This window comes from Mytilus galloprovincialis, chromosome 1 (assembly GCF_965363235.1).
Source record: "Mytilus galloprovincialis chromosome 1, xbMytGall1.hap1.1, whole genome shotgun sequence".
NCBI classification, from domain to species: domain Eukaryota; kingdom Metazoa; phylum Mollusca; class Bivalvia; order Mytilida; family Mytilidae; genus Mytilus; species Mytilus galloprovincialis.
In genome coordinates, this window is record NC_134838.1 from 54,912,817 (window position 1) to 54,939,950 (window position 27,134).

The 27,134-nt window shown below is 32.0% G+C and overlaps 1 protein-coding gene across 1 annotated transcript; it reads left to right on the top strand.

Annotated features, from left to right (window-relative positions):
* Positions 1-6: 6 nt before the first annotated feature.
* Positions 7-19,775, top strand: LOC143079015 (centromere protein P-like). Its single transcript, XM_076254118.1, has 9 exons — positions 7-140; positions 3,631-3,810; positions 5,114-5,180; positions 5,957-6,023; positions 6,490-6,566; positions 15,829-15,917; positions 17,159-17,338; positions 17,863-17,954; positions 19,549-19,775. The coding sequence occupies exons 1-9, from the start codon at positions 94-96 to the stop codon at positions 19,692-19,694; spliced, it is 945 nt and encodes a 314-aa protein (XP_076110233.1). The 5' UTR covers positions 7-93; the 3' UTR covers positions 19,695-19,775.
* The last annotated feature ends 7,359 nt before the right edge of the window (positions 19,776-27,134 follow it).

Consider the following 27,134-nt stretch of genomic DNA (forward strand, 5'->3'; position numbering starts at 1 on the left):
AAAATTTCATGTGTAGTATCAAGAACGTAACGGAAATAAAACGCGGGAAGTTTGGAATAAACCTTTTGAGTTTGAAAGACATATTCATGTACAATGATTGTTACTGAAAATCAACAAACTACGTATGAAGAGAAGGACAGGTATGAATTAAACAAAATTGAGATTTAGTAAACAAACAAACAACAAGTGTTTTAAACATAATTTTGCCTTTTGGAAAGTGTGCCTGGAGCGACTTAAATAGAAATTACTTTACCTTATCAAAGGCACTTGACAGTCCGGGACTGAATAGTCTACTGTCAGACTATCCATTATAAATCCTACAGTTAAACTTTAATCGTTGGACAGAAGTTATTCTTAATAATCTGATAATACTGTTCTGCAGGATATGATGGATCTCTTCTTCACATATTAACAAGGGGCGTAAAGGGTGTATTTGCACGGAAGAACGCGAAATAAAATTGCCATTTCATGATGAACGAACACTTAAAAATGTCTTGCACGTTGATCTTTTTACCAATTTCACGAAACATGGTGAATAACGAACCTTTTTCACAGCTGCATGCACGAAAATATCCCTTTAACACCCTCATTAACATGATTTGTCAACATCAGTCTATTTTTTAATTATCTAAAAGAAAGGATATAAAAAAGAAGATGTGGTATGATTGCCAATGAGACAACTATCCACAAAAGACCAAAATGACAGAGACATTAACAACTATAGGTCACCATACAGCCTTCAACAATGAGCAAAGCCCATACCGCATAGTCAGCTATAATAGGCCCCAATAAGACAATGTAAAACAATTCAAACGAGAAAACTAACGGCCTTATTTATGAAAAAAAAAATGAACGAAAAACAAATATGTAACACATAAACAAACGACAACCACTGAATTACAGGCTCCTGACTTGGGAGAGGCACATACGTAAATAATGTGGCGGGTTAAACATGTTAGCGGGATCCCAACCCTCCCCTAACCTGGGACAGTTGTATAACAGTACAACATAAGAACGAACTATAAAAATCAGTTGAAAAAGGCTTAACTCATCAGATGGACAAAAATACAAGTGGATAATTGTTTGTCCTGCAACAAAAATTACCGTTTACACATTTGGTATGAGTTTTTACCATTTATTCGTCATGAAGAGGCCAAAATAAATAAATAGTGTGTTTCCGGTTTCCCGACCCTACCTCCGTTTCTGACGCCGACCCTAAACATTTTATTGACAAAAATAACAAAAAATTTTTAAAATCCAGAATTTTTGGTCTGTCCGGATCCGACTATTCGTTTAGAAAACTACAGATCTTCAAAATGTTTGATAGCTATGACCAATATTGATAAGTCAAGCGTTTCAAAAACCAAGATTTTAAATAAACAAGCATGGCTTTTCGACAACCGTGCAGCGTATTAGCTGTCAAATATGCAAAATGTGATCACATGGTTGCAAAATATAATGACATTAATTCCGGATAATTACGATATGATGAATCTTTTTAAAGAACACCATGATGGACCTATAGACGGAAGAAAATACGAAGTTATGCATTTTGCTCAACTTCTTTGCACAGGTACAAGACGAGATATTTTTTTAAATATTTGTATATATAGTGAATAGTGTATTCAGTATATATATATATATACATATATTAACAAAATCTCGTTTTGTACCAGTGCTTCTTTGGACCAAAAGTCAGAATCATTTCAGATTGGACAGACTGTATCTTATTCGGTCGGTAATAATTGACGGCAAATAATTTAAGAGTTAAAAATGAGATCAATATACTGCTAAAATCAATCCAGCTTTTGTTGTAAAAAATGCTCTTACGAATGTTGTAAAAAAATGTTCTCAGAACTCAACATAAACGGCTGTTAATGCTTTTGAGGATTTGACAGTTTGAGTTAATGACCACAAGGGGGCAGACAATGTGTAACAAGAAATAGAAAGCTTTCCCTAGTAGGCAGACATGGTGTATGATTCATGTTCATTTATAAATGAATCTGTCCCAGCACCATGTCTACTTTTATTCCTTTAAATTTTCTCTTAGTCCCACAACAGTTTATACTAGAGAAGGAAAAAAATTCACGTCCTATTAATATCTACAATTTTTTTCCATATATTTTAATAAGACGAGATTCTCACTCCTCAAAACCTGAAATTTTAATATTAATTGTCAGAACCCCACTCTTCAAGATTAAATTCTGTCAAACATCAAAACACATCTATATATTAAATAAAGAGTGTGCAAGAGTATTAACCCTCAAAAAACCATAAGTTGCTGCTTAGCATTGATTTGCAGTGTTTTTACAACTAAAAAAAAAGGGGGTAGGAATCTGTTCCCACATGTACAGAGAACTAAAACAGAAAATTAAAAAACCTGTAGATTTAATTAAGTACTATTATAACTATCAAAGAAGCATGCTGGCACATCAAATGATTTCATTTGGAATCTTTTTGCTGCTGTCATCGATAGAAAAAAATAAAAAGTTTTCATAAAATAAAATGTTTTACCTACCTACCCTACCTAATTTTTTTGGGGGTGAAATAGGAAACACACTATTTATTTATTTTGGCCAGATACCCCCATACACCTTATTGCTATTTGTCTGCCATTACCATGATTACTGGACATCAAACGAGTTCCTATAAAATTTTGACTTCATAATAGAATATATCTGACACAACATAGGAAAAGTGATTGTTGTATGGCAAAACTTTTAGGAATTTTTGGTCCTCAATGCTCTTCAACTTCATAATTTATTTTGCCTTTTAAACATTTTTTGATTTGAACATCACTGATGAGTCTTTTGCAGTCGAAATGCGCGTAAGTGTAAAATTTTAGTCCTGGTATCATCTGTGATGATTTATATATAAAAAGTTCAAGCAGTACATATTCTCGGGTCAAGTGTGTATTATATACATGTATATATTGCAACCCTCATACTAGTATACAGTTTGGCAATCAGTGATAAAAATTTCTCAACATATCGGCATGACAGATGCAAATCATGTGAATTGAGTCAAAAATAAGATAGAAAAGCACAGGTGTGTTAAACTGGCACTCAAGAGAGCAACCAATTAACTTCAAAAAGGGGGGGGTGGTATGGCGTCTTGTCAGTGTCCAAAAAAAAAAATCACGCCTTTTTTTTCCCGTTTCATCACGCTATCAATGAAATTATTTATTTCAAAATTTATCACTGAAAGGTTATATGCATGATATGGCGATAATCTGGATTCAGAATATTTTTATTTTAAAAGGGGGAGTCAATAACAACTGACAACCAACAAAACGAGGGGAAAATATCTGTCATACTCCTGACTTGGTACAGACATTCTAAAAATGAAATGGTGGGTTAAATCTGGTTTTATGGCCAGCTTAACCACCCACTTGTATGGCAGTTATTTATAGTTTGGTTATAAATTTTAGCCATTCAAGTACAGAAAGTAGTATATAAAACATATCCAATTTTTTTTTTTAAGTTGAAAGATCATATGATTTTTAAAACTCCTTGATTAGGATTTCTAGTCATTAATTTTTTTCTCAAAGTGAAAGAAGAATATTTTATAAGAAATAATGATGAAAATGTACATGATATATAGCTGTTAGTAATATTTGTTCTTTTTAAGATTTTCAGAAGAAATAGACATCCCACATGTCCCAGCAGAACAAAAATCAGCATCCCATAAAAGTTTGATCCAGATTACACAAGAAAAAGAAATAAATCAGCTTGAAGAAGAGATCAAAAGTTTAGAAAAGCTGCTTAAACAAAGAAAAGAATTACTAAACAAGCATTTTGAAAAGAAACAGTGAGTTTTTTTGTAAACAGTACATGATGTGTATGAATTTATTGTGTGTATTTGTGTATCATGTGTATTAATCCATGGAAATGCTATGACTTTTCTTGTAATAATTGACATGACTACAGATACATGTAGCCTGATATAGTTATTGCTCACTTTTGTGTTGGCTGTAACTGTTGGTTCAATCCCAGACTAAGTCGAGTCAAAAACTTGAAAATGATATTTCCTGCATCTCTGCATTGAATTTAAGCATTTAGGAGTACTTGTAAGCAAAATTAGTCTCCAAGCAGTCAGAGTTGGTACTTGTAATGTGTGCAGTTAGGGTTTCAAGTCGTTCTGCAAACTGTTTCTTAGTGATTCATGATCAGTACTTTCATGACTTTAAAGCTCCAGAAAATGGTTTTATATTACAAATACATGTAGCAGATTTATGTGTTCTCTGAAAAACATGTTATTCAGACATTGTGCAGCCAAACAATTAGTTAACAAACAATATTATTTTGCTGTGTGCTGTTTTATTGTAAGGAAAGTAAATGTTTCTATGCATTTAAAGACTACACTAGCTATATATATAGATGCATTGTTCTTTAAGTGACATGCTTAGAAATACAAAAAATGAGGAGAAAAAAGTTCCTTATCTTACAAATGTACCAATAAATGTGCATATCTTTCCTTCTCAGGGTTCTCACTAAGGCGAGTCCATGAGTCCTGGACTCATCAAAATCTGTCTGGACTCACCATTTTCAAAACTGGTTAGCTAAGATGCATCAAGATTGAAATATTTTGTATAAACTGAACACAGTTAAACACAAATATCATTATTTTATAGCAAAAGTTTAAAAGTGATATGAATTTAATGTCATTTCATTGCATTGTTAGGAAATGGAGACTAAAATATTACATTATATTGCAATAAAATATTTTCTTCTTTCTGTTGGACTCATCATGGCTAAAAATTACGAGTCCCTGGACTCGCCTTCAAATATCCTTATCGAGAACTCTGCCTTCTATACATTATACACAATTTAAAGAGAAATAAAACAAATTTAAACTCCAGGTAAGGAAAACTGTATGCATCAGTTTGCCCTGTATTTTTACTTATTTTTTACTCCATTGATCTAGAACATTTGTAGAAAATGTTAATTCTCACAATTTACCACTTTTCCCTTTATACTTTTTAAAATTTGCTAAAACCTAGAAAAATAAAAAGTATAATCTATTTTATTTATAAAATGTGTTTATTCCTGTTGAGTTACATTTATGTTAACTTTCATGTGTATAAATATATCTAAAATAATTTGGTTTATAGCAATGTTGATAAATCCCCTAAAACAGTAGAAGATTACAAAGAGGAATGTGAAGATATTCAAAGGAAGGTTAGTGAAAACAAAGATAAAATGGAAACATCCTTAAAATATCTGCTATCTCATGCAGCTACAAATATAAGTATTACTGCTTTTTATGCCACTTTTATAAGTGGAGGGGGGTACAATTTGTTCTGCTTTTTCAGGATTTGATTAATGCAAACATTCAGTATATTTTAAAAAAAAAACTTGATTGATGTATTTGACAGTTCAGCAGACCACTCTTAATGCCAATCTCTTTAAAAAAAAAAAACACTACAAAGACACAATAAAAGTCAAACATCAAAGTATGACACATATAGTCCAGATAGTCTGACTTGATACAGACACATAAAGTAGAAGGGTTCAACCAGTTTAACAATGGTTTAATACAAATCTCACATTTTGTCTATCTAGACATTATATTTCTAAAAGTAAAATACATATTAAAAAAAAGCACAGTCCAGATTCCTATGGGTTGACCACTAACTTTAACAAAGAAATAAAAAAAAATCATCATTTGGAAAGCATGGCCAAACTTAGCTCACTAGTCACTACTACAGGAAGCTTGAGCCAGTGTACATGTAGCAGTAAATATTGGTTAAATACTGCTACAGGGTACGCAAGAAAGTTAATCTAATACTTGTAACAGGTGTCATTATTCATCAAGAAATATACTTTTTATACAATACAAGCAAGCAGAGAGGTTATTATTCATTAATCATGCTTTTTTTGCATAACTCTTACTATGACTATTATAAATCATAGACAATTTAAGGTAACAGCAAATACAATTTTGTGTTTTGTAGATTGAACTAACAACAAAATTAGCAGGAATATCAATTCAAGAGCTGACCCATAATCCATTAAAATCAGGTATTTTTACTGGGATAGGTACTTGGAGTTGTCATATATTAGGCAAAAACTAAAATATATCTCAGTTGTAATTTACTCATATGAACATTATTGAGTTTAAACACTTTTGATTTTCATGTTGTTGCTATAAAACTAGTTATTGCTGTTATTACATGTACATACATTTTGAAACAGCTGCTAATAAGAGTGCCCATGTCCACCAATCACTGAAAATGTCAAAGGTCAGGATTACAAAATTGGAAGCAACTTCCCTACTGACACATGCTCATGTTATTTATATTCTACCAAAAAACGGAAACAATTTGGAACTGTATTCTTGACATTTTCTAAAAAAAAGAATAAGTTTATTCTCTTTTGTAAAAAGCAAAATATCCTGGAATTTTCGAGTGCTACTTTTCATTCTTGTGTTATTTTTTTGTTCTATGTAGTGTGCCAACTGTTTTTATGTTATTATATTGTATTTAAGGTGATATTGTACAATATAATCTCAAGGGACAGTGTATGGACATCTCATTTAAAGTGGAATTTGAATGCCTAGAAACTGTAAGTGAAATAATTTTTAGCTCACCTGGCCCGAAGGGCCAAGTGAGCTTTTCCCATCACTTGGCGTCCGGCGTCCGTCGTTAACTTTTACAAAAATCTTCTCCTCTGAAACTACTGGGCCAAATTAAACCAAACTTGGCCACAATCATCATTTGGGTATCTAGTTTAAAAAATGTGTGGCGTGACCCGGCCAACCAACCAAGATGGCCGCCATGGCTAAAAATAGAACATAGGGGTAAAATGCAGTTTTTGGCTTATAACTCAAAAACCAAAGCATTTAGAGCAAATCTGACAGGGGTAAAATTGTTTATCAGGTCAAGATCTTTCTGCCCTCAAATTTTCAGATGAATCCTACAACCCGTTGTTGGGTTACTGCCCCGAATTGGTAATTTTAGGGATTTTTTGCTGTTTTTGGTTATTATCTTGAATATTATTATAGATAGAGATAAACTGTAAACAGCAATAATGTTCAGCAAAGTTAGATTTACAAATAAGTCAGCAGGACCGAAATCGTCAGTTGACCCCTTTAGGAGTTATTGACCTTTATAGTCAATTTTTAACCATTTTTCGTAAATCTTAGAAATCTTTTACAAAAATCTTCTCCTCTGAAACTACTGGGCCAAGTTAATCCAAACTTGGCCACACTCATCTTTGGGGTATCTAGTTTAAAAAATGTGTGGCGTGACCCGGCCAACCAACCAAGATGGCCGCCATGGCTAAAAATAGAACATAGGGGTAAAATGCAGTTTTTGGCTTATAACTCAAAAACCAAAGCATTTAGAGCAAATCAAATTTTCAGATGAATCCGACAACCCGTTGTTGGGTTACTGCCCAGAGCTCCAGATAAGCTGCGTATTTGCGTAATCACGCAATACAAATAAGAAAAAACCCAATGCAATTGCCCATTGCAGGGTTTAATAACCCAATTAATTCACAGGAAAACCCAATAATATGCCAAAACCATGAGTTCTCAACCCTTTTATTGACTACCGTTTGCGTTATTTACCCCTATCTGTTAACAGTCGTCGCGTAAATCTATTTTTATAATATTTATAATTAGAGATGTCCTTTGTTCTAAAAATAGATCCTGACATCAAGTAGCTGAAATTGGTCCCTGTTGGAATATTCCGTTGCTCAAAAGGTACACGTGTTTTTGAAAACATTTCGATCTTCTCGACGTTTATCCAATTAGCGTGTGTCATGTTGTCATATTTTTCTCGAATTGCTCGTGGTTCATCATAACATATATTGAATTAAAACGAAAGTGAATGTCCGGTAAAAATATTGAATAGAAGCATGTTTTCAGCTTCTTTTGAATAGCTGAGGGAAAGTAATGATGATAACAAGACTCAGTCAGTGTTTTAGGAAGCGTCCATCGAACACAAGGACGTGTTTGTGTACCTTAACGAGAAAATTGCTACTAAAAACGGGGTTTCGTCAAAAACGAAATCAGTTGGAAAAAGTGAAAGGCCAAATCAATTATGATTTGTAATGTAGTTGGAAAGCATCGGAAACCAAAAGTTCTAACAAGGGACAACTTAATCCAAATTTATGTAAATTGAATAAAACAAAAACATTCAAGTATAAATTACAGTTTATTTACTATTATCGTTTTTCATTTTACGGTTAATGTTGAATATAAAGGTATATATGTAAAATAAATTCTGAGACGAGTGCCTGTGAATACATATATCCGTTTTTTACAGTTTATATAAGTTGTGAGAAAATACAAAACTGGTTGAAGGTTTGAAATGGGACACAAATTCAACCTACAAATGCTAGTCAGTGAATGAACCAAATACAACAGCTATAGCACATATACAAAGAAAGAGAAACATAGGCTAAGATGGAAAAACATCTGGAATTGATATTGCCTAAATATTAAATATTGTGTTGATGAAAAACCCAATACATTAAGGAGCTTGGTGGTGAAAAACCCAATTTGATATTAATTTGAGGGGTGAATTGGAATTGATAATGCAATTAAAAAACTTTATCACCCAATTACAAAAGAAAATGGTGGGTAAAAACCCCAATTTGTGAATTCTTATCTGGAGCTCTGCTGCCCCTGAATTGGTAATTTTAGGGATTTTTTGCTGTTTTTTTTGGTTATTATCTTGAATATTATTATAGATAGAGATAAACTGTACACAGCAATAATGTTCAGCAAAGTTAGATTTACAAATAAGTCAACAAGACCGAAATCGTCAGTTGACCCCTTTAGGAGTTATTGACCTTTATAGTCAATTTTTAACCATTTTTCGTAAATCTTCGAAATCTTTTACAAAAATCTTCTCCTCTGAAACTACTGGGCCAAGTTAATCCAAACTTGGCCACACTCATCTTTGGGGTATCTAGTTTAAAAAATGTGTGGCGTGACCCGGCCAACCAACCAAGATGGCCGCCATGGCTAAAAATAGAACATAGGGGTAAAATGCAGTTTTTGGCTTATAACTCAAAAACCAAAGCATTTAGAGCAAATCTGACATGGGGTAAAATTGTTTATCAGGTCAACATCTTACTGCCCTCGAATTTTCAGATGAATCCGACAACCTGTTGTTGGGTTACTGCCCCTGAATTGGTAATTTTAGGAAATTTTTGCTGTTTTTGGTTATTATCTTGAATATTATTATAGATAGAGATAAACTTTAAACAGCAATAATGTTCAGCAAAATTAGATTTACAAATAAATCAACTTGACCAAAATGGTCAGTTGACCCCTTTAGGAGTTATTGACCTTTATAGTCAATTTTTAACCATTTTTCGTAAATCTTCGAAATCTTTTACAAAAATCTTCTCCTCTGAAACTACTGGGCCAAGTTAATCCAAACTTGGCCACAATCATCTTTGGGGTATTTAATTGAAAAAAATGTCTCGGTGACCCGGCCATCCAACCAAAATGGCTGCCATGGCTAAAAATAGAACATAGGGGTAAAATGCAGTTTTTGGCTTATAACTCAAAAACCGAAGCATTTAGAGAAAATCTGACAGGGTTAAATTGTCTATCAGGTCAAGAACTATCTGCCCTGATATTTTCAGACAAAACAGACACCCTGTTGTTGGGTTGCTGCCCCAGAATTAGTAATTTTAAGGAAATTTTGCAGTTTTTGGTTATTATCTTGAATATTATAATAGATAAAAATTTATTACTCATTTTTCTTATCATCTAATTACTATATTTTTGGGATGTTTAAAAACGCAGATAGATAAACTGTAAACAGCAATAATGTTCAGCAAAATAAGATCTACAAATAAGTCAAATGACCAAAATTGTCAATTGACCCCTTAAGGAGTTATTGCCCTTTATGGTTAATTTTTAGCATTTTTCATAAATTTTTGTAAATTTTTAGAAAATATTTTCCACTGTAATTACTGGGCCAAGTTCATTATAGATAGAGATAATTGTAGCAACAAGAATGTTCAGTAAAGTAAGATCTACAAACACATCACCATCACCAAAACACAATTATGTCATGAATTTATCTGTGTCCATTGTTTAATATGCACATAGACCAAGGTGAGCGACACAGGCTCTTGAGAGCCTCTAGTTTGTGAATACCTTTTCAATGCTATTGATATTATATATATTTATTTATTAACATGTGATTATATTTCTATTTTTGCCTGTTTGCATATGTTTTTTTACCCATTTTTTTTTCTTTGTTGCTTGTTATCAAGCTGTTTTGTCTTGTTGATTTTAATGTTCAAGATCATACAATAGAAGTATTATATTGACAGTAACCTTAAATACCATACTTCAAATTTACAACTTTGTTGCTGCCTGCCATTAAATGGTCCGAGACCACAATTAATTCGTAGTGCATTTCTTTTAGAACATAAATGAAAATTTTAAAAATCCCACCTGCGCTTTCTCAATGAAATTTTTACAGTGTGTTGTACTACTTTTGGGACAAATTATATCAAAATTATAGAAAACTTCATCTGCTCTAACTCAAAATATGGACAATTTTATGTTTAGGGCGTCTTGAAATCTTTTGACAGCTTCCGAAGTGCTAATTTTTAACCTTTTTCAGCTGCACCAAATCACTACTTTCCTTTGAAATTCTGGACCTAAATTTTTTTACAGTGTAATTTCACCCCCTACTTCCAATTTGAGGCATAAAACATGGAGAAATAAATTTGGAAGGGGTATGAAAAATATTGGCAAGTAACCCACTGTCAACACTAGGGACTATATTCGTGAACAACAAAAATCAAAGGACAACAATTGTGGTCTCGGACCTAATAGGATAGAAAAATTTGACCAATCTTAATAAAACTTAATATGACTAAAGCTTAATAAATTAGAACACTGCTTACAAAGTTTCATAACAATAGGAGATATATTATAGACAGTATGTTAAATTCTATACTCAACTTTGCGTGTTAAATTTTGACGTTTAAATTGAAAAATTTCAACTATCAACATTTGGGGCTTTAAAAATTAAAATATTGCAAAAAAATACTTTTTAAATGCCTTAATATATCAATTATCATGTACTAAATGCAATAGAGTACTCATTTGATTTGTCAGACTTAGCATAATTATTCAAAAATCAAATTTATATGAGCCTGCGCCTAAAAATTGAGGTTTTTCAATGAAAGGGGGCCTTACATGAAGATGTAATATTTTCGAGCAATTTTAAATTTGTGAAGCTTTTTGGTTATAAATAATCCTTACATATGTATTGAATGTACTTTAAATGGAAAGATTAGTTACAAATAACATATCATATTAGTATAAAAGGGTCTTAGGCCAAGTAAGACTGGAAATAATTTTGGATCAATTTAGGCCGTGCCACATATTTACATTAAAAATGCCTATTGAGGCTATAACAAATAAAAAATTGTGTCTTTTTTAGCTCACCTGGCCCGAAGGGCCAAGTGAGCTTTTCCCATCACTTGGCGTCCGGCTTCGTCCGGCGTCTGTCGTCCGTCGTCCGTCGTCGTTAACTTTTACAAAAATCTTCTCCTCTGAAACTACTGGGCCAAATTAAACCAAACTTGGTTACAATCATCATTGGGGTATCTAGTTTAAAAAATGTGTGGCGTGACCCGGCCAACCAACCAAGATGGCCGCCATGGCTAAAAATAGAACATAGGGGTAAAATGCAGTTTTTGGCTTATAACTCAAAAACCAAAGCATTTAGAGCAAATCTGACAAGGGGTAAAATTGTTTATCAGGTCAAGATCTATCTGCCCTCAAATTTTCAAATGAATGCGACAACTCGATATTGGGTTACTACCCATGAACTGGTAATTTTGGGGAATTTTTGCTGTTTTTGGCTATTATCTTGAATATTATTATAGATAGAGATAAACTGTAAACAGCAATAATGTTCAGCAAAATAAGATTTACAAATAAGTCAACATGACGGAAATGGTCAGTTGACCCCTTTAGGAGTTATGGCCCTTTATAGTCAATTTTTAACCATTTTTCGTAAATCTTAGTAATCTTTTACAAAAATCTTCTTCTCTGAAACTACTAGGCCAAATTAATTCAAACTTGGCCACAATCATCTTTGGGGTATCTAGTTTAAAAAATGTGTCCGGTGACCTAGCCATCCAACCAAGATGGCTGCCATAGCTAAAAATAAAACATAGGGGTAAAATGCAGTTTTTGGCTTATAACTCAAAAACCAAAGCATTTAGAGCAAATCTGACATTGGGTTGAATTGTTTATCAGGTCAAAATCTATCTGCCCTGAAATTTCGGATGAATCGGACAACCCGTTGTTGGGTTGCTGCCCCTAAATTGGTAATTTTAAGGAAATTTTACTGTTTTGGGTTATTATCTTGAATATTATTATAGATAGAGATAAACTTTAAACAGCAATAATGTACAGCAAAGTAAGATTTACAAATAAGTCAACATGACTGAAATGGTCAATTGACCCCCTAAGGAGTTATTGTCCTTTATAGTCAATTTTTAACAATTTTCATAAAATTTGTAAATTTTTACAAACATTTTTTACTGAAACTACTGGGCCAAGTTCATTATAGATAGAGATAATTGTAAGCAGCAAGAATGTTCAGTAAAGTAAGATGTACAAACACATTATCATCACCAAACCACAATTTTGTCATGAATCCATCTTCTTCCTTTGTTTAATATTCACATAGACCAAGGTGAGCGACACAGGCTCTTTAGAACCTCTAGTTATCATTTCTATACTCATGTGACATGATACAACATATCTGAGCACAAAAATACTCTTGCATTTAACTTTTCTTGCAGACAGTTTGGTCTGATACAAAGATTTTTGCCTTTTTAGTGAAAAACTTGCATGTAATTTTAGTCTCAACAGGCTTATATTTGAACCACTTACTATTCTACAGAAGAAAATAAAGATATTATGTGAAATGAAACAGGTACAATAGACATTGTAAAGTGGTTTTTATACAAATTTAGTGAGGTCTATATTATGGATTTCAACTTTTATGTACCAAGCTCCCCACTTTTGACTTCTTCTAAACAGGGCGTTAGACAAGGGTCATCTATACAGCACATTTGCACATATTGTCTGAGATAACCTTCTTTTTCTGAAGATTCAGAGTTCAATAATAAGTAATAGAACTGGATAAAGGCATAGAAACACAAATATTGACACATAAATATCTGTCAGATAAAAAAGTCAGGATGCCATTTATGCATCAACATTGAAAAAGCTATAAAATGCCTATTTTGACCATAAAATACCAAAATTGGTCAATTTTGCAGAAATTCTATAAAATAAAAGTTTAAATCCTTTAGTTTCATGCTATTTGACAAATTATCACCATCAAATAATTTAGGGAAGTTGCCAATGTACAGATTCTATATTTACAGATTTCACCTCTTAGGTCCGAGACCACAATTAATTTGTAGTGCATTTCTTTTAGAACATAAATGAAATTAAAAAAATCCCACCTGCGCTTTCTCAAAGAAATTTTTACAGTGTGTTGTACTACTTTTGGGACAAATTATATCAAAATTATAGAAAACTTCATTGGCTCTATCTCAAAATATGAACAATTTTATGTTTAGGGCGTCTTGAAATCTTTTGACAGCTTCCGAAGTGCTAATTTTTAAACTTTTTCAGCTGGACCAAATCATTACTTTCCTTTGAAATTCTGGACCCAAATTTTTTTACAGTGTAATTTCACCCCCTACTTCCAATTTGAGGCATAAAACATGGAGAAATAAATTTGGAAGGGGTATGAAAAATATTGGCAAGTAACCCACTGTCAATACTAGGGATTGACTATATTCGTGAACAACGAAAATCAAAGGACGACAATTGTGGTCTCGGACCAAATGTCATGTTAAAAATGTTAAATAACTTGAAACATTGCATGTTATTTAAACCAGCCCATTTAAACACAACCAGCATTTGGAATAATGTGATTTTGCCATTCTCGATTGTTTCTGCTTTTAATATATTTTAATGAAACAGCTTTTTGGTCCATATATGTGTGCTGCACATTATCATAAATGCAAGAAAAACAGCCTGACAATGGTAACATGTGCGATATCTGGAATAAATAGACCATGCTTACTTTATATATTTTTCAGTTGAAAATGCACGATGTTTATTGCAAGTTGTGAGTGAATACTGTTTGTTTAATGTCTAATCTGCTAGTGGCAAACATTTCATGCATATTCATTTAGTTAAATAATTCAGCTGATTTAAATTAGAACAAAAATAGACTGGATTATGTATTAAAGAATTAAAAGGTGTAGCTCGTAAACCAAGGATGGTTCAATATTATGATTATAAGCCTAAACCCCAAATATTAATCCTGAAGACATGAATGTGCCGTGCTTCCCCCTCTTCCATTCACCCTCATAACTTTCATGTTTAGTACATAATTTATTTAAAAAAAAGGTAAATTGCAAGTTGTAATATATTGACAGATATAATACTTCTATTTTTTCAAAGAACTTTAATGGTATTCTCAGTTTGCATAAAATACAAATTACTGCACATTTTTATGGTAGAAGTGTCAAAATGTATGAAACACTTATCATTGAACATTTTAAAAAAAACAATACATTTACTCTGGTAATCAGTCATCAATTAAAAGAAAAAATATTTCTAGAACAAATTAAAAAATTTTGTTTAAATTAATTGCATTATTCATCATGTACAAAACTCTTTGCATTTATATATAACTAGAACACACCCGCGAAATCGCGGGCATTCAGAGCATAGTTTAAAGTATGTAAAGTGTTGTTGGAAGAATTTTGTAAAATACAGAATGACTGGAGAATTTCAGCAAAAGTATCATAAGTCATAGGTTTTTGGGGACAGGAAAATGTTTTTTTACCCTCCACCTTTATTTCCAAAGTTCCCAATTTTTGGTTTTCTATCAATTTCAATATGAACATACATTTAGTATGTTATGAACATTTATTTAAGTGAGGAGCCTGTAATTCAGTGGTTGTCGTTTGTTTATGTGTTACATATTTGTTTTTCGTTCATTTTTTGTACATAAATAATTAAGGCCGCTAGTTTTCTCGTTTGCATTGTTTTACATTGTCATTTCGGGCCTTTTGAAGCTGAGTATGCGGTATGGGCTTTTCTCTTTGTTGAAGGCCGTACGTACGGTGACCTATAGTTGTTAATATCTGTGTCATTTTGGTCTCTTGTGGAGAGTTGTCTTAACATGGCAATCATACCACATCTTCTTTTTTTTATGTAATCAATGAATTTTGTAAAAGATTTAATGACTGGAGAATTTCAGAAAAAGTATCAAAAGTTCACATGAATAATTTTAGCGCTTATATCTGTATATTATGAACATTCATTACTATATAAATAAGCGTATTTACTTTCAATTCTAAGTTTACTAATCGATCCATGGTGATCATTGATATATATATATAGTATACAGACCCTCTCTATTTAATAAACTCTGTGACCGCAGTGGATAGTAAACTTGAAAATGATAGAAGATAAAATTCTGAAAATACACTTTATTCGTAGTATATGTATGTTCAAAGTATACAGAAAAACGCAAACCGGAAGTCTAATCTGACTTAAAATTTCGTACAATGACGGGACAATATCTGGATGTCTTTTTTCTCGTTTTTCTCCTAAAATAACTCAATCTGAATAATCATATGAATGGATGACAAATGCGACCATGCACTGTACCTATAGGACACAGAGGCGTGTTGATTAATTTATTCTGGAAAGAAGAGAAGCGACACCAAAAATGAGGTCTTCTCGTTTAATAGTATAGATTACTGTTCCTGAATTTACATTTTTCTTTTTCAGAATGAAGATGACAACAGTTTAAAAATAACAAATCTGGATATATATGTTCCAGAAAATATACAGGATGAATTACAGAAATGTCTAATCAGGTAAAGATCATTAAAAAATCTTTTGAAATTAATTTATTAGTGAAGAGAAGACTTGCAATAGGTGTACAAAGACCATGCTAAAATCAAAAACAGGAAAATCATCTCAGGAAATTAGCAACAGAAAGCATACAGCTTAAACACAAGAAGACATTTTACTGTATCCCCACTACACAAGAAGCATACTGCAATGACTATAGTTATTATCGGTGTTTTAAACACAATCATTTTAGCTTTTAAAAACCTTAAAAACCACTGTGCAATTATTGCCTATATCACTCTGTCCGGCTCTTTACAAAATTGCATGTTACGATGTATCACAACTTTGTGATGTCAAATATACTTCCTGTTTAAATGGTATTAAACTTGTTAATAGTTTTATGGGCCTTTTATAGCTTGTAGTTTTGTGTGAGCCAAAGCTCTTTATTAAAGACTGTACTTTGACCCTTTAATGGTTTACTTTTATAAATTGTGACTTGGATGGAGAGTTGTCTCATTGGCACTCATACCACATCTTCTTATATGAATTGACATTCCCCCATAAAATTGACCTGGAGTTATCACCTGAAGTCAAAATGTTTTACCAAAATATCAAATACTCTCCAGTTTGCTGATGAAATAAACCAAAATATCAAATACTCTCCAATTTGCTGATGAAATAAACCAAAATATCAAATACTCTCCAATTTGCTGATGAAATAAAAAAAAATTACAAGTAATTAATAAACTATCAGGTGTTCTTCATATTAATATTGGCAATTACTAGTGGCTTGACACAATATGCAGCCTTTTTGAACAGGTTCACTATGTTCATTTGACAAAAGTTTCACATTACAGCTTGCACGTTATATCTTACAGTATCAAATTAGATTGCCATTATTATGTTGATTGGTAAGCTCACTATCAACTTGAGATCAAGATACTGTACATAGTGTCTGATATTTAAGGATTATCAGGTTGTCTGCATATTGATACTGTAAGATATAACGTGCAAGCTGTAATGTGAAACTTTTGTCAAACAAACTGGAGAGTATTTGATACCTCAATATCTAGACATCTAATAATAAACGACGATCTAATTTGCTGTGATACACATGATAATAGATGTCTAGATATTGAAAATTGTCATCTGTTTTTATGGGCTCTTTTTTTAAATAAATGAAAATAAATAAGTTTAATAGATATTTCTGCAAAAACATTGCAAATGAATTTAGTTCTATATAATATTTGTTTCTGGATTTCAGCATGTCTGAGGACAGATCTATTTGGAGTTTTTTCCAGCTGATTGTTCCATACTCTAGATGGCATAGACAAAGAATAAAAACATTTCAACATTTTGTTGAGAAATACCCAGATTCTGTTAAAGTCGAGGAGGAAAGTTTCATTCCATATCTAATCATCAAAAATAATACATTGACACAAGGGTAAGATATTTATTTTAAGTCCTCCAAAAAATAAATGGAGAAAACAAATTGTTGTCGTTTTAAGTCCCCCTGGACTGAAGGTCCATGTGCATTATTGCTCACCTCTGGCAAAGAAACAATTTTGACCTCAAATTAGTTCAAAATCTTATCTTCTTTTTGTGGCATTGAACCTTCTGGTAAAATTACATAAACATAAAACTAAAGTTATGGTCTGGAACTTTAATGTGTCTTTGTATGACACAGACGACCACATGATAGCATTATACACATTATAAAAAAAATTGGCGATTGTATTAAACCTGTACTGTATAGTCAGCTATAAAAAGCTCTGACATGACAAATATGTAACATTTCAAATGAGAAAACTAATGGCCTATTTGTGAAGAAGGCTCAGTGGTTTTCTTTGATCATTTGTTAATATCAATAATTTTTAACCTATAATGATGAGATACATTTTATGTAATAATTTCAAAGCTACAATTTTATCTATTGTTATTATTTATGCTTTGGTTTGTATATTTCAGACCTGTGTTTTGTATCAGTTGGAAGTTTGAAGTAGACCAAGTTTACAGAGCGAAGTCAAGATTAGCACTTTTAATGAAGATTCCTGATTACAGTAAGTAACTTGTAAGGCAAAAAAATTTAACAAAAATTACCATAGTAAAATAATTCCAACGAGAAAACTTAATTGCCTGATTTTTGTACGAAATAATGAACGTAAAACAAATATGATATACAGTACAGCAACAAATGACAACCATTGAATTACAGGCTCCTGACTTGAGACAGGCACACATCCAGCATTTTACTACATTTTATTAGAATCTATACATTTTAATAAATAGAGTACTGATATATTGCAGATTTTTATCCATTGTCTAGAAGAGGAGGTTATATAGTGATGCATTATGAAATGTTTGTCAGTCTGTCATTTGAAATGATAAAGGACTACTTCAAAAATCTTGAAATTTTTCAGTAATGTCATGGACCATAATATTTCATTTTAAAATTTGTCTGCTTAATTGTTGGCAAATGTTAATGACCATATTTATCAATGGATACACATTTCTAGCTCATCTGGCCCAGAGGGCTAAGTGAGCTTTTCTCATCACTTGTCGTCCGTCATCATCCATCGTTGTTGTTGTTGTTAAATTGTAGCCAATCCATCATCTATGATGGCAGCCAGCAAGGACTTAGTTTAACATATATATATATAGGACCCTATGGGAAATACATACAAATGTCTTCTTTTAGAGAACCACCGAATGGATTGAAACCAAACATAGCATGAATGTTCCTTATGAGGTGCTGACCAAGTGTTGTTACTTTGTAGCCGATCCATCATCCAAGATGACCACCAGCAGAGGACTAGTTTAATATAGGACCCAATAGGAAATACATACAAATGTCTTCTTTTAGAGAATCACTGAATTGGAATGAAACAAAACATAGCATGAATGTTCCTTATGAGGTGCTGACCAAGTGTTGTTACGTTGTAGCTGATCCATCATCCAAGATGGCCGCCAGTGGGAGACTTAGTTTAACAAAGGACCCTATGGGAAATGCATACAAATATCTTCTTTTAGAGAACCTCTGCTTGCAATGAATTTGAAACTCACTGTCATAAATGTTCCTTATAGTGAGGTGCTGATGAAGTGTTACCATTTGTTTCTGATTTACTGTTCAAGATGGCCACAAGGATATATTACTAAATTATTGGGCCAATATTAAACCAAATTTGGCCTCAATCATTATTTAATAGAGAATATATGCTTGTATTTTGTTGTTTGCTTTCTGTCCAGTGGCATATATTGCAAGCATGTTTTGCAAATTCTGCAAATTTGAAATAAAACTTAAGGTGCAACATGGTTGGAATAGAAGAGGCATTGGATTTATATATAATATTGCATATTATCATTATAATATTGCATATATACTTTGTCACAAATTTTTTGACCAACAGTGTAAGATCTGCAAATTTGCAATAACAATTTTATAAATTACATATAGGTCAAGGAATTCCTCAGTTTGGGTAAACTGCAAGATGGGTTTCTTAAATTAATTTTTGACCGATAAAGGGGACAGCAGTTATTTAATCAATCAATAACTTTGCTGTTACAATCGATCTTGGTTCAAATGAGTTTAATGTTGCTTATTTAAAATATAAAAACATCGTTTGTACTTTATTTATTCTGTTATTTATTTTGTAGTTCAACAACAAGATAAAGACCAAACATTACAGAGATCCACAGAAAGATTTGAAGACACAGTAGAAGAATTAGGAATTGAACATGCCATTGAAACTATTATTAAATTAGCTTCACTGTGTAAAAATACTGGCATTTCAACCTTGTAAAAATTAGATATATTTGGATAAGACTACATTGATTCTGTAGTTGTAGAATTATAAAGATACATAAAAATTCATGTAATTGTTCACATTCTCTTTGATCATTAATTTCAAGTCTGGTTTGATTTTGACATTATTTGCATTTACTACTCATGATTTATGCCATTTAATTTTCAAAATAATTTGACAATTTCATAACCTTGCTGTTTATACAGAACAAACATTCGTTTTATATATATATATATAGCAAGTCTAAAAGGGTACAACATCACCAAAAACACAATAAAACGAACAATATGTTAGATATTTCGGATAACAGATATCCTTCCTCGGTAATTGCACGATGACAAATGAATCATGTCAATTCAAATTAAGACTCTATCAAAATCTTGAAATTTATACAATTTGAGCGAACGCTGGAACAATTTTAAAATTTTCAAACACGGCGCAAAGACTACAAAGATATGCCAAAATAAAAATAGTTATTTACGATGTGAACTGGCACAACTCTAAATTCCCAAAGGTGGTGACAGTTGAGATGTTAAACAACTTGATGTCTGACTTGCCAACAAATACTGAATACTCAAACATTTACTTGCCACTCCACTGGGTCTGTGTACACAATATTTTGTAATGTAACTTGCAAAACCCAGAATGTTGTATACATTCTTCAGTGTCGATGTGGCATGCAGTATGTTGGCGAGACAGAACAGTCATTCAACAAACGCATGAATGGTCATCGTAGTGACTACACCTGCAAGCCCGACCTCCCCGTAAGTCGTCATTTAAGATCACATGGGCACGCCCAAGCTAATCTTAAAAAACTTACCATCACCATCATAGATCACAACGAGGACTGGTCAAAGGCCGACAGACTTGCTCGGGAAAGTTTTTGGATAAGAAAGCTCAGGACAGTTTCCCCAGAGGGCATTAATGAAAAAACATAGAAGAGTCACTCATTTTCCCTGCCATCACTAATTTCCTGCCATCACTTGTGTCCGGTAACTCCGGATTCCGTACTGGACTCTTACACTTTTCAGGAATTTTTGAATTATACTAGTTTTAATTACAGTTGGCAGAGATGTGTAAATACGCAGCCACGTTCTATTACTTAACCTTAGTAAAAATTTATTACTCATTTTTCTTATCATCTAATAACTATATTTTTGGGATGTTTAAAAACGCAGTCTCTGTTGCAATTGCTCTACCGTTGTCATATTTTAAATATTATACCAGCTTAGATCTATCAGGACTGTTTATTGGGACTGTATTTCCACGCAGTTGTTTAACATCTCAACTGTCTCCACCTTTGGGAATTTAGAGTTGTGCCAGTTCACATCGTAAATAACTATTTTTATTTTGGCATATCTTTGTAGTCTTTGCGCCGTGTTTGAAAATTTTAAAATTGTTCCAGCGTTCGCTCAAATTGTATAAATTTCAAGATTTTGATAGAGTCTTAATTTGAATTGACATGATTCATTTGTCATCGTGCAATTACCGAGGAAGGATATCTGTTATCCGAAATATCTAACATATTGTTCGTTTTATTGTGTTTTTGGTGATGTTGTATCCTTTTAGACTTGCTATATATTATATTTTGTAGTGTACTGAATCGTTTTTATGATCCATCGCCCCGTAAGATTTATCGTTGACTATTTATTCAGTCATTTAATATATATATATATATATATACAAATAATTCAGGTATCTAACATTTCTAACATATATTGATACCACGATAATACATTGATAATACTGCCTTGTTAAATATACCTTATTGTCAAAGAATGCAGCAATAATTCTGTTGTCAACGGCCAAAGAAAAAATATATATATATATATATATATATATATATATATATATATATATATATATATATATGTTGTAGCCTTTTCAATAGTTGTTGTAGCCTTTTCAATAGTCGTCTGGCGCGAAAAGGACGATAACTCAATTTTAGAATTTAATATTTTTGGAGACGGTCAATTTCCGGAATTCCATGCTTGATCATCCCGATTTTTTCTTTGGCCGTTGACAACAGAATTATTGCTGCATTCTTTGACAATAAGGTATATTTAACAAGGCAGTATTATCAATGTATTATCGTGGTATCAATATATGTTAGAAATGTTAGATACCTGAATTATTTGTAATTTTGGCAAGGACAATTCATCACGTCCCCTGAAAACATGATTTTGTAAAATATCACTTATTGGCATCTCCGGGTGGCAAGCCAGATTAATTTCCTGATAATCTTTACTACAGCATTCTGATTGTTATTAATTGCTACATATTACCGCTTTTTTGTAAATCGATGTTTGTTTACATTATCAACAAATGTGAGTAACATTCTAGGTCGAGTTGTCGTTCGTGGTGTATAGTTTGTTCCAAACCATTGTTTGTTTCTGGTACAGGTTGGCAGTTGTTTATCAACAATAAAGTTGTTGCAACATAAACACATGTTATTTTCAGTGTGTATGTGTGTTTTTTTTTTTTTTCTTTCTTTCTAATTAGTTATGATTGTTTATAAAAACAAAATGTTTTTAAATTCATTTGGAAGACAGGATTGTCATGTAATTGTTATTTCCCTTGTTTAAAAATAGAAATTGCGTGTTTCTATAATTAACGATTTGCATGACACTATTTAGTACATATTTGTTAAATAATATAGATATTGCTGTTTTGAATTCATTGTTAAAGAGAATTATATATGTTCTAAAATTCAATATTTGCATCGTTGCTTATCATTTATAACCTTTGTTGAAAGACTTAATCATTTTAGATAAGTTGTTTGAAAATATTGTTGGTTACAAACTTCCTTCTGTTATTATATGGTATGATTTTATAAATGCTGGAATTGTTCAAGTAAAAGATATATGTTATGAAGTTATAGAGGGGTTTTTACCAGAAATGGCTATAGTTGAGATGATACAAAATGTAACTAATCATTGTGATATTAACAGTATTGTAAAAAGATATAATACTTTAAAAGTTGTATTGCCTAAAGAATGGACAGAAATTATTCATAAAAATATTCATAGGAGAAATGTTTTTCGCTCTATAAATATTAATGTCATTTTCAAAGATAAATTGTCAGAGTTTTCTATGTGTTCGACAAAAGAACTGTATTTGTTACTTACTAGTAAACTATGTCAGCATCCTATTTGCTATAAAAAGTGGACAGAAGTTTTTGAGATTGAAGAGAATGATCTTTGTAAAGTATGGAAAAACGTTAATTTCTATTGGAAACCATCTATTTTAATGGATCTAGATTTCAAAATAGCACATTATTGTATTTTCACAAATTCTAAACTTATGACTATGAAACTTATAAATTACAATGTATGTGATGTATGTGAAAAGGAAGTAGAAAATATCACTCATTTATTTCTATTATGTTCTGAATTAGTAGAATTTCATCTGTTTATGCAACAGAAGTTGTCAGTGTTATTTGATAATGTTGATTCTGACAAAATTGATAATTTAGTGTATGAAGAGGTATTTATGTTTGGTTTATTTGGATCTATCAAAGGCGTAAATGTAAGTTTTGTCAATTTCATGTTATCTGTAGCGAGATATTGTATCTTCAGAAGAAGGAATTTACTTAAAAATTTAAACAGTAATGTTGATCTTATTAGACTATTTAAATACACTGTAAAACATTATATAACTTACCTGTATGAATATTTGTGTGATGCAAAATGTATGAGAAATGTTTTTGAGAAACACTTTTTAAAAAATAATATTCTGGTACAAGAAACCGAAGGTGTCATAACATTTAATTTCTAATTATTGTGCTGATTATATATATGTGATTATACTTAAAACATTGCTTTGTGATAATTTTGTGTAATATGTAATATATCTGTTGTATATATATGTTGAAGAATTGAATAAAGATAAAAAAAAAAAAGCAGTCAATGACGCTTTTCAAGGACTGCCAACGCTAATACTGTATATGGTTGGTAACAACATTGAATGATTGAGATGTTTGTGAACTGACATTCAGTCCGACCATGGGAAGCTGTGTTCTGCCGGATGCGTGCTCAATTATTGGAGTCATTCAATGCTACATTTCTCTACTTTAGGTCTACATAATAAAAATTGTACTTATTGAAAAAAAAATATATATTGTTTTCATTTATTTTATTTAGATAGCGCTATCACATTCGGCATCCATCGTATTTTTATTTATCAGTTGTCAAATAAGACCAATCTGTGGTCTGCATCCCCTGCATAATTGATCCTTTTACATACATGTCAGACCCACTCCTTTATTTCTTTAATGGCTTTCAGTTATTTGGTGGACACAGGGAATTGATTCCCAATTCCCTCCCCAAACTCCTACTTCACTCCATATTCTGTTCCTCTGCACTCTTATTTTTTCATCAACAAGAATTATCCCTGTTTTATCAAACTTTTCTCACGATTAAGACCACCCTGCCTCAAGCTTTCATCCATCAAATTCTCATTTCTAGTCCTCTTATTCCACAGTTCCCATAATTCTGTCCAACCTCTTTAAAGTGTCCCAATGACTCGCACCCATTAACAACCCATCATTCGACAAATTATATTAAACAACCCGATTTGTCTCCTATATGCAAAAATTACGAGTCAGGTTTTTTTGCTTTAATATAAATGGCAATTTTTTTTCACACATCTCGTTTTTGAACTCCCATGCGTATTTGTTACTATCAACTATATGGCATCAATGCACACAATTCAAACGATCTTTTCACAAAACCACAAAAATTGCATAGCAAATACATTCTCAGGATTTTTAATAAAGTTTACTTTGCGAGCACAAAGTGAGGAATTAATTATAAAACAATTTGGTAAAGCAAAATAAATATCTAAAAGATGTTTTAAAAATAGACTATAGTGGATGAGCTACCCCTTCGTGTAACAAGATTTATCTCTCCTGGGATTTAAACACATTGAGATTGAGATTGAATTGTTTCCCTTTGATAACAACCAGTTCCAAAGCAAGATTATTTGTTTGATGATTTTTAATTGATTAACAATATTTTGATAAAGGAAAAGGATAATACTTTCAATTTCGAGGTCTCACAAAGGCTTTTTCACCTTCTATTCTAATTTTACATTAAAAACCCAAATTTAGATGAAAAGGCTATATGTTGTTTGATAAACCCCACTCATGAAGGAACTTATAGTCAATTCATACAAAAATTACATTATTATAAAAAAAAAATCCTTTTCATAAACAATTTGGCCAGTTTTATTTGATTTTTTTTTTGCAGAATAATATATTTTTGTCTACCTGCCTCAAAAGATGCGGTTTCTGCATCATTAACAAACTTGTTAAATAAAGTTTGGTCAATTTAAGAGGAACCATAACTTGTAAGAAATATATTTGGTATGCAATTGTATAACCCATGACATAATTTATCACCATGGAGATTATTTGGCCTGTCATAGTCCATTGTTCATGGAAATAACACAAAGGGGACATAACTCTGTGTCAGCAGTCAGCTGAAAAGATTATTTCTACATATAAATTCCCATTTAAGTTTTATATACAAGTGGTTCAACTTTATAATATCTGTTAAATGATTGTGACTTATGTGAAGTATATAATACTCCAAAGCAAATAAATTAACATTTTATGAAAGTGGATGTTCAGCAATGTTCCTAGACTAGTTTATTTAAATTGGTGCACTGACCAGAAAAAAATCTTTAAGGGTGAATTGTGTTCAAATTTCAAAATATGATTTTGCTTGGCATCAAACCTTTTAAAATGAATGCAAGGTCAAAGGAGAAATGTATGTAAATTATGCGTGTGTAACATAGTTTCCCATTAAACAAGGGAGAGGCATAATATGAAAATGAATTCATATGATTTTAGAAACGGGTCTGAGTGATGCACATCATTACAAACTCACCACCTTGATAATGTTGTGGTAGAGAGTTCCCCTTAAGAGCTGGAGGTCTTTATAGGTTGAAAAAAAGGTATTTGCTGCAGTCCAAAGACTGATCATTAAGCATCTATTCATGGTCATCATCATTTCATACATTACAAGTTTTGTTAAAATATAGAAGATTTAAAAAAAGAAAACTGTACCTATGTATTGTATCACAGATTCTTGTAAAATGAGTGCATGTTATGCTAAAGTTTTGCAATGAAAGTTAGTAATCTAAACTATCAATATATTTATATAAAAGTCTATAAAAAGGACCAAACCAGCAAATTTACTACCGGATCGTCTAGAATAGGCCTTACTATGCAGATAAGGAAAAAATTATATCAGTCTAAAAATTTGCACAATGGTACTGATATAAGATGTTATAATACGAAAATGTTGTTATTAAATCGTGTTGACAAATATTTCTTTCTCAACAAATGGCCCTCTTCTGTGTCATAAGTTTTAACAAGACTGATACATAATGTATATGGTGTAAAAATCGATCAGTAATAATACAGGTAAGTTTTGGTCGATTGATTTTATCCAAATATGAGTCTAAATTGAAAACTACGTTCAAACCTATGATTGCGTTGGATAAAATCGCAATTTTTATACGTGTGCATGTAAAACAAATTTCGTTGTATATATATATCCAAAATAGTTAATTTGTGTTGATTGATTGAAATCAAAAACTGTATAATTCGATATATGGATTAACTCTTAATGTTATGTATTGTGTGTACTTATATATTTTGTTAGTTATACTCATGTTATACAGCTAATTTTTTAGCTCACCAGGCCCAAAGGGCCAATTGAGCTTTTCTCATCACTTGGCGTCCGTCGTCTTCGTTTACTTTTTACATTTTGAACTTCTTCTAGAGAACCACTGAATGGAATGAAACCAAACATGGCATGAATGTTCCTTATGAGGTGCTGACCAAGTGTTGTTACTTTGTAGCCGATCCATCATCCAAGATGGCCGCCAGCGTGGGACTTAGTTTAACATAGGACCCTATGGGAAATGCATACAAATGACTTCTTCTAGAGAACCACTGAATGGAATGAAACCAAACATGGCATGAATGTTGCTTATGAGGTGCTGACCAAGTGTTGTTACTTTGTAGCCGATCCATCATCCAATATGGCCACCAACGGGGACTTAGTTTAACATAGGACCCTATGAGAAATGCATACAAATGACATCTTTTAGAGAACCACTGAATGGAATGAAACCAAACATAGCATGAATGTTCCTTATGAGATGCTGACCAAGTGTTGTTACTTTGTCTCTGATCCATCATCCAAGATGGCTGCCAGCGGGGGACTTAGTTTAACATAGGACCCTATGGGAAATGCATACAAAAGTCTTCTTCTAGAGAACCAAGGAATTGAATGAAATCAAACATAGCATGAATAGCCCTTTCCTTATGAGGTGCTGGCCAAGTGTTGTTACTTTGTAGTCAAATTTTATCTGTTTTTATATGATTTCAAAAACCCAAGAAGAGTCAGGTGAGCGATACAGGCT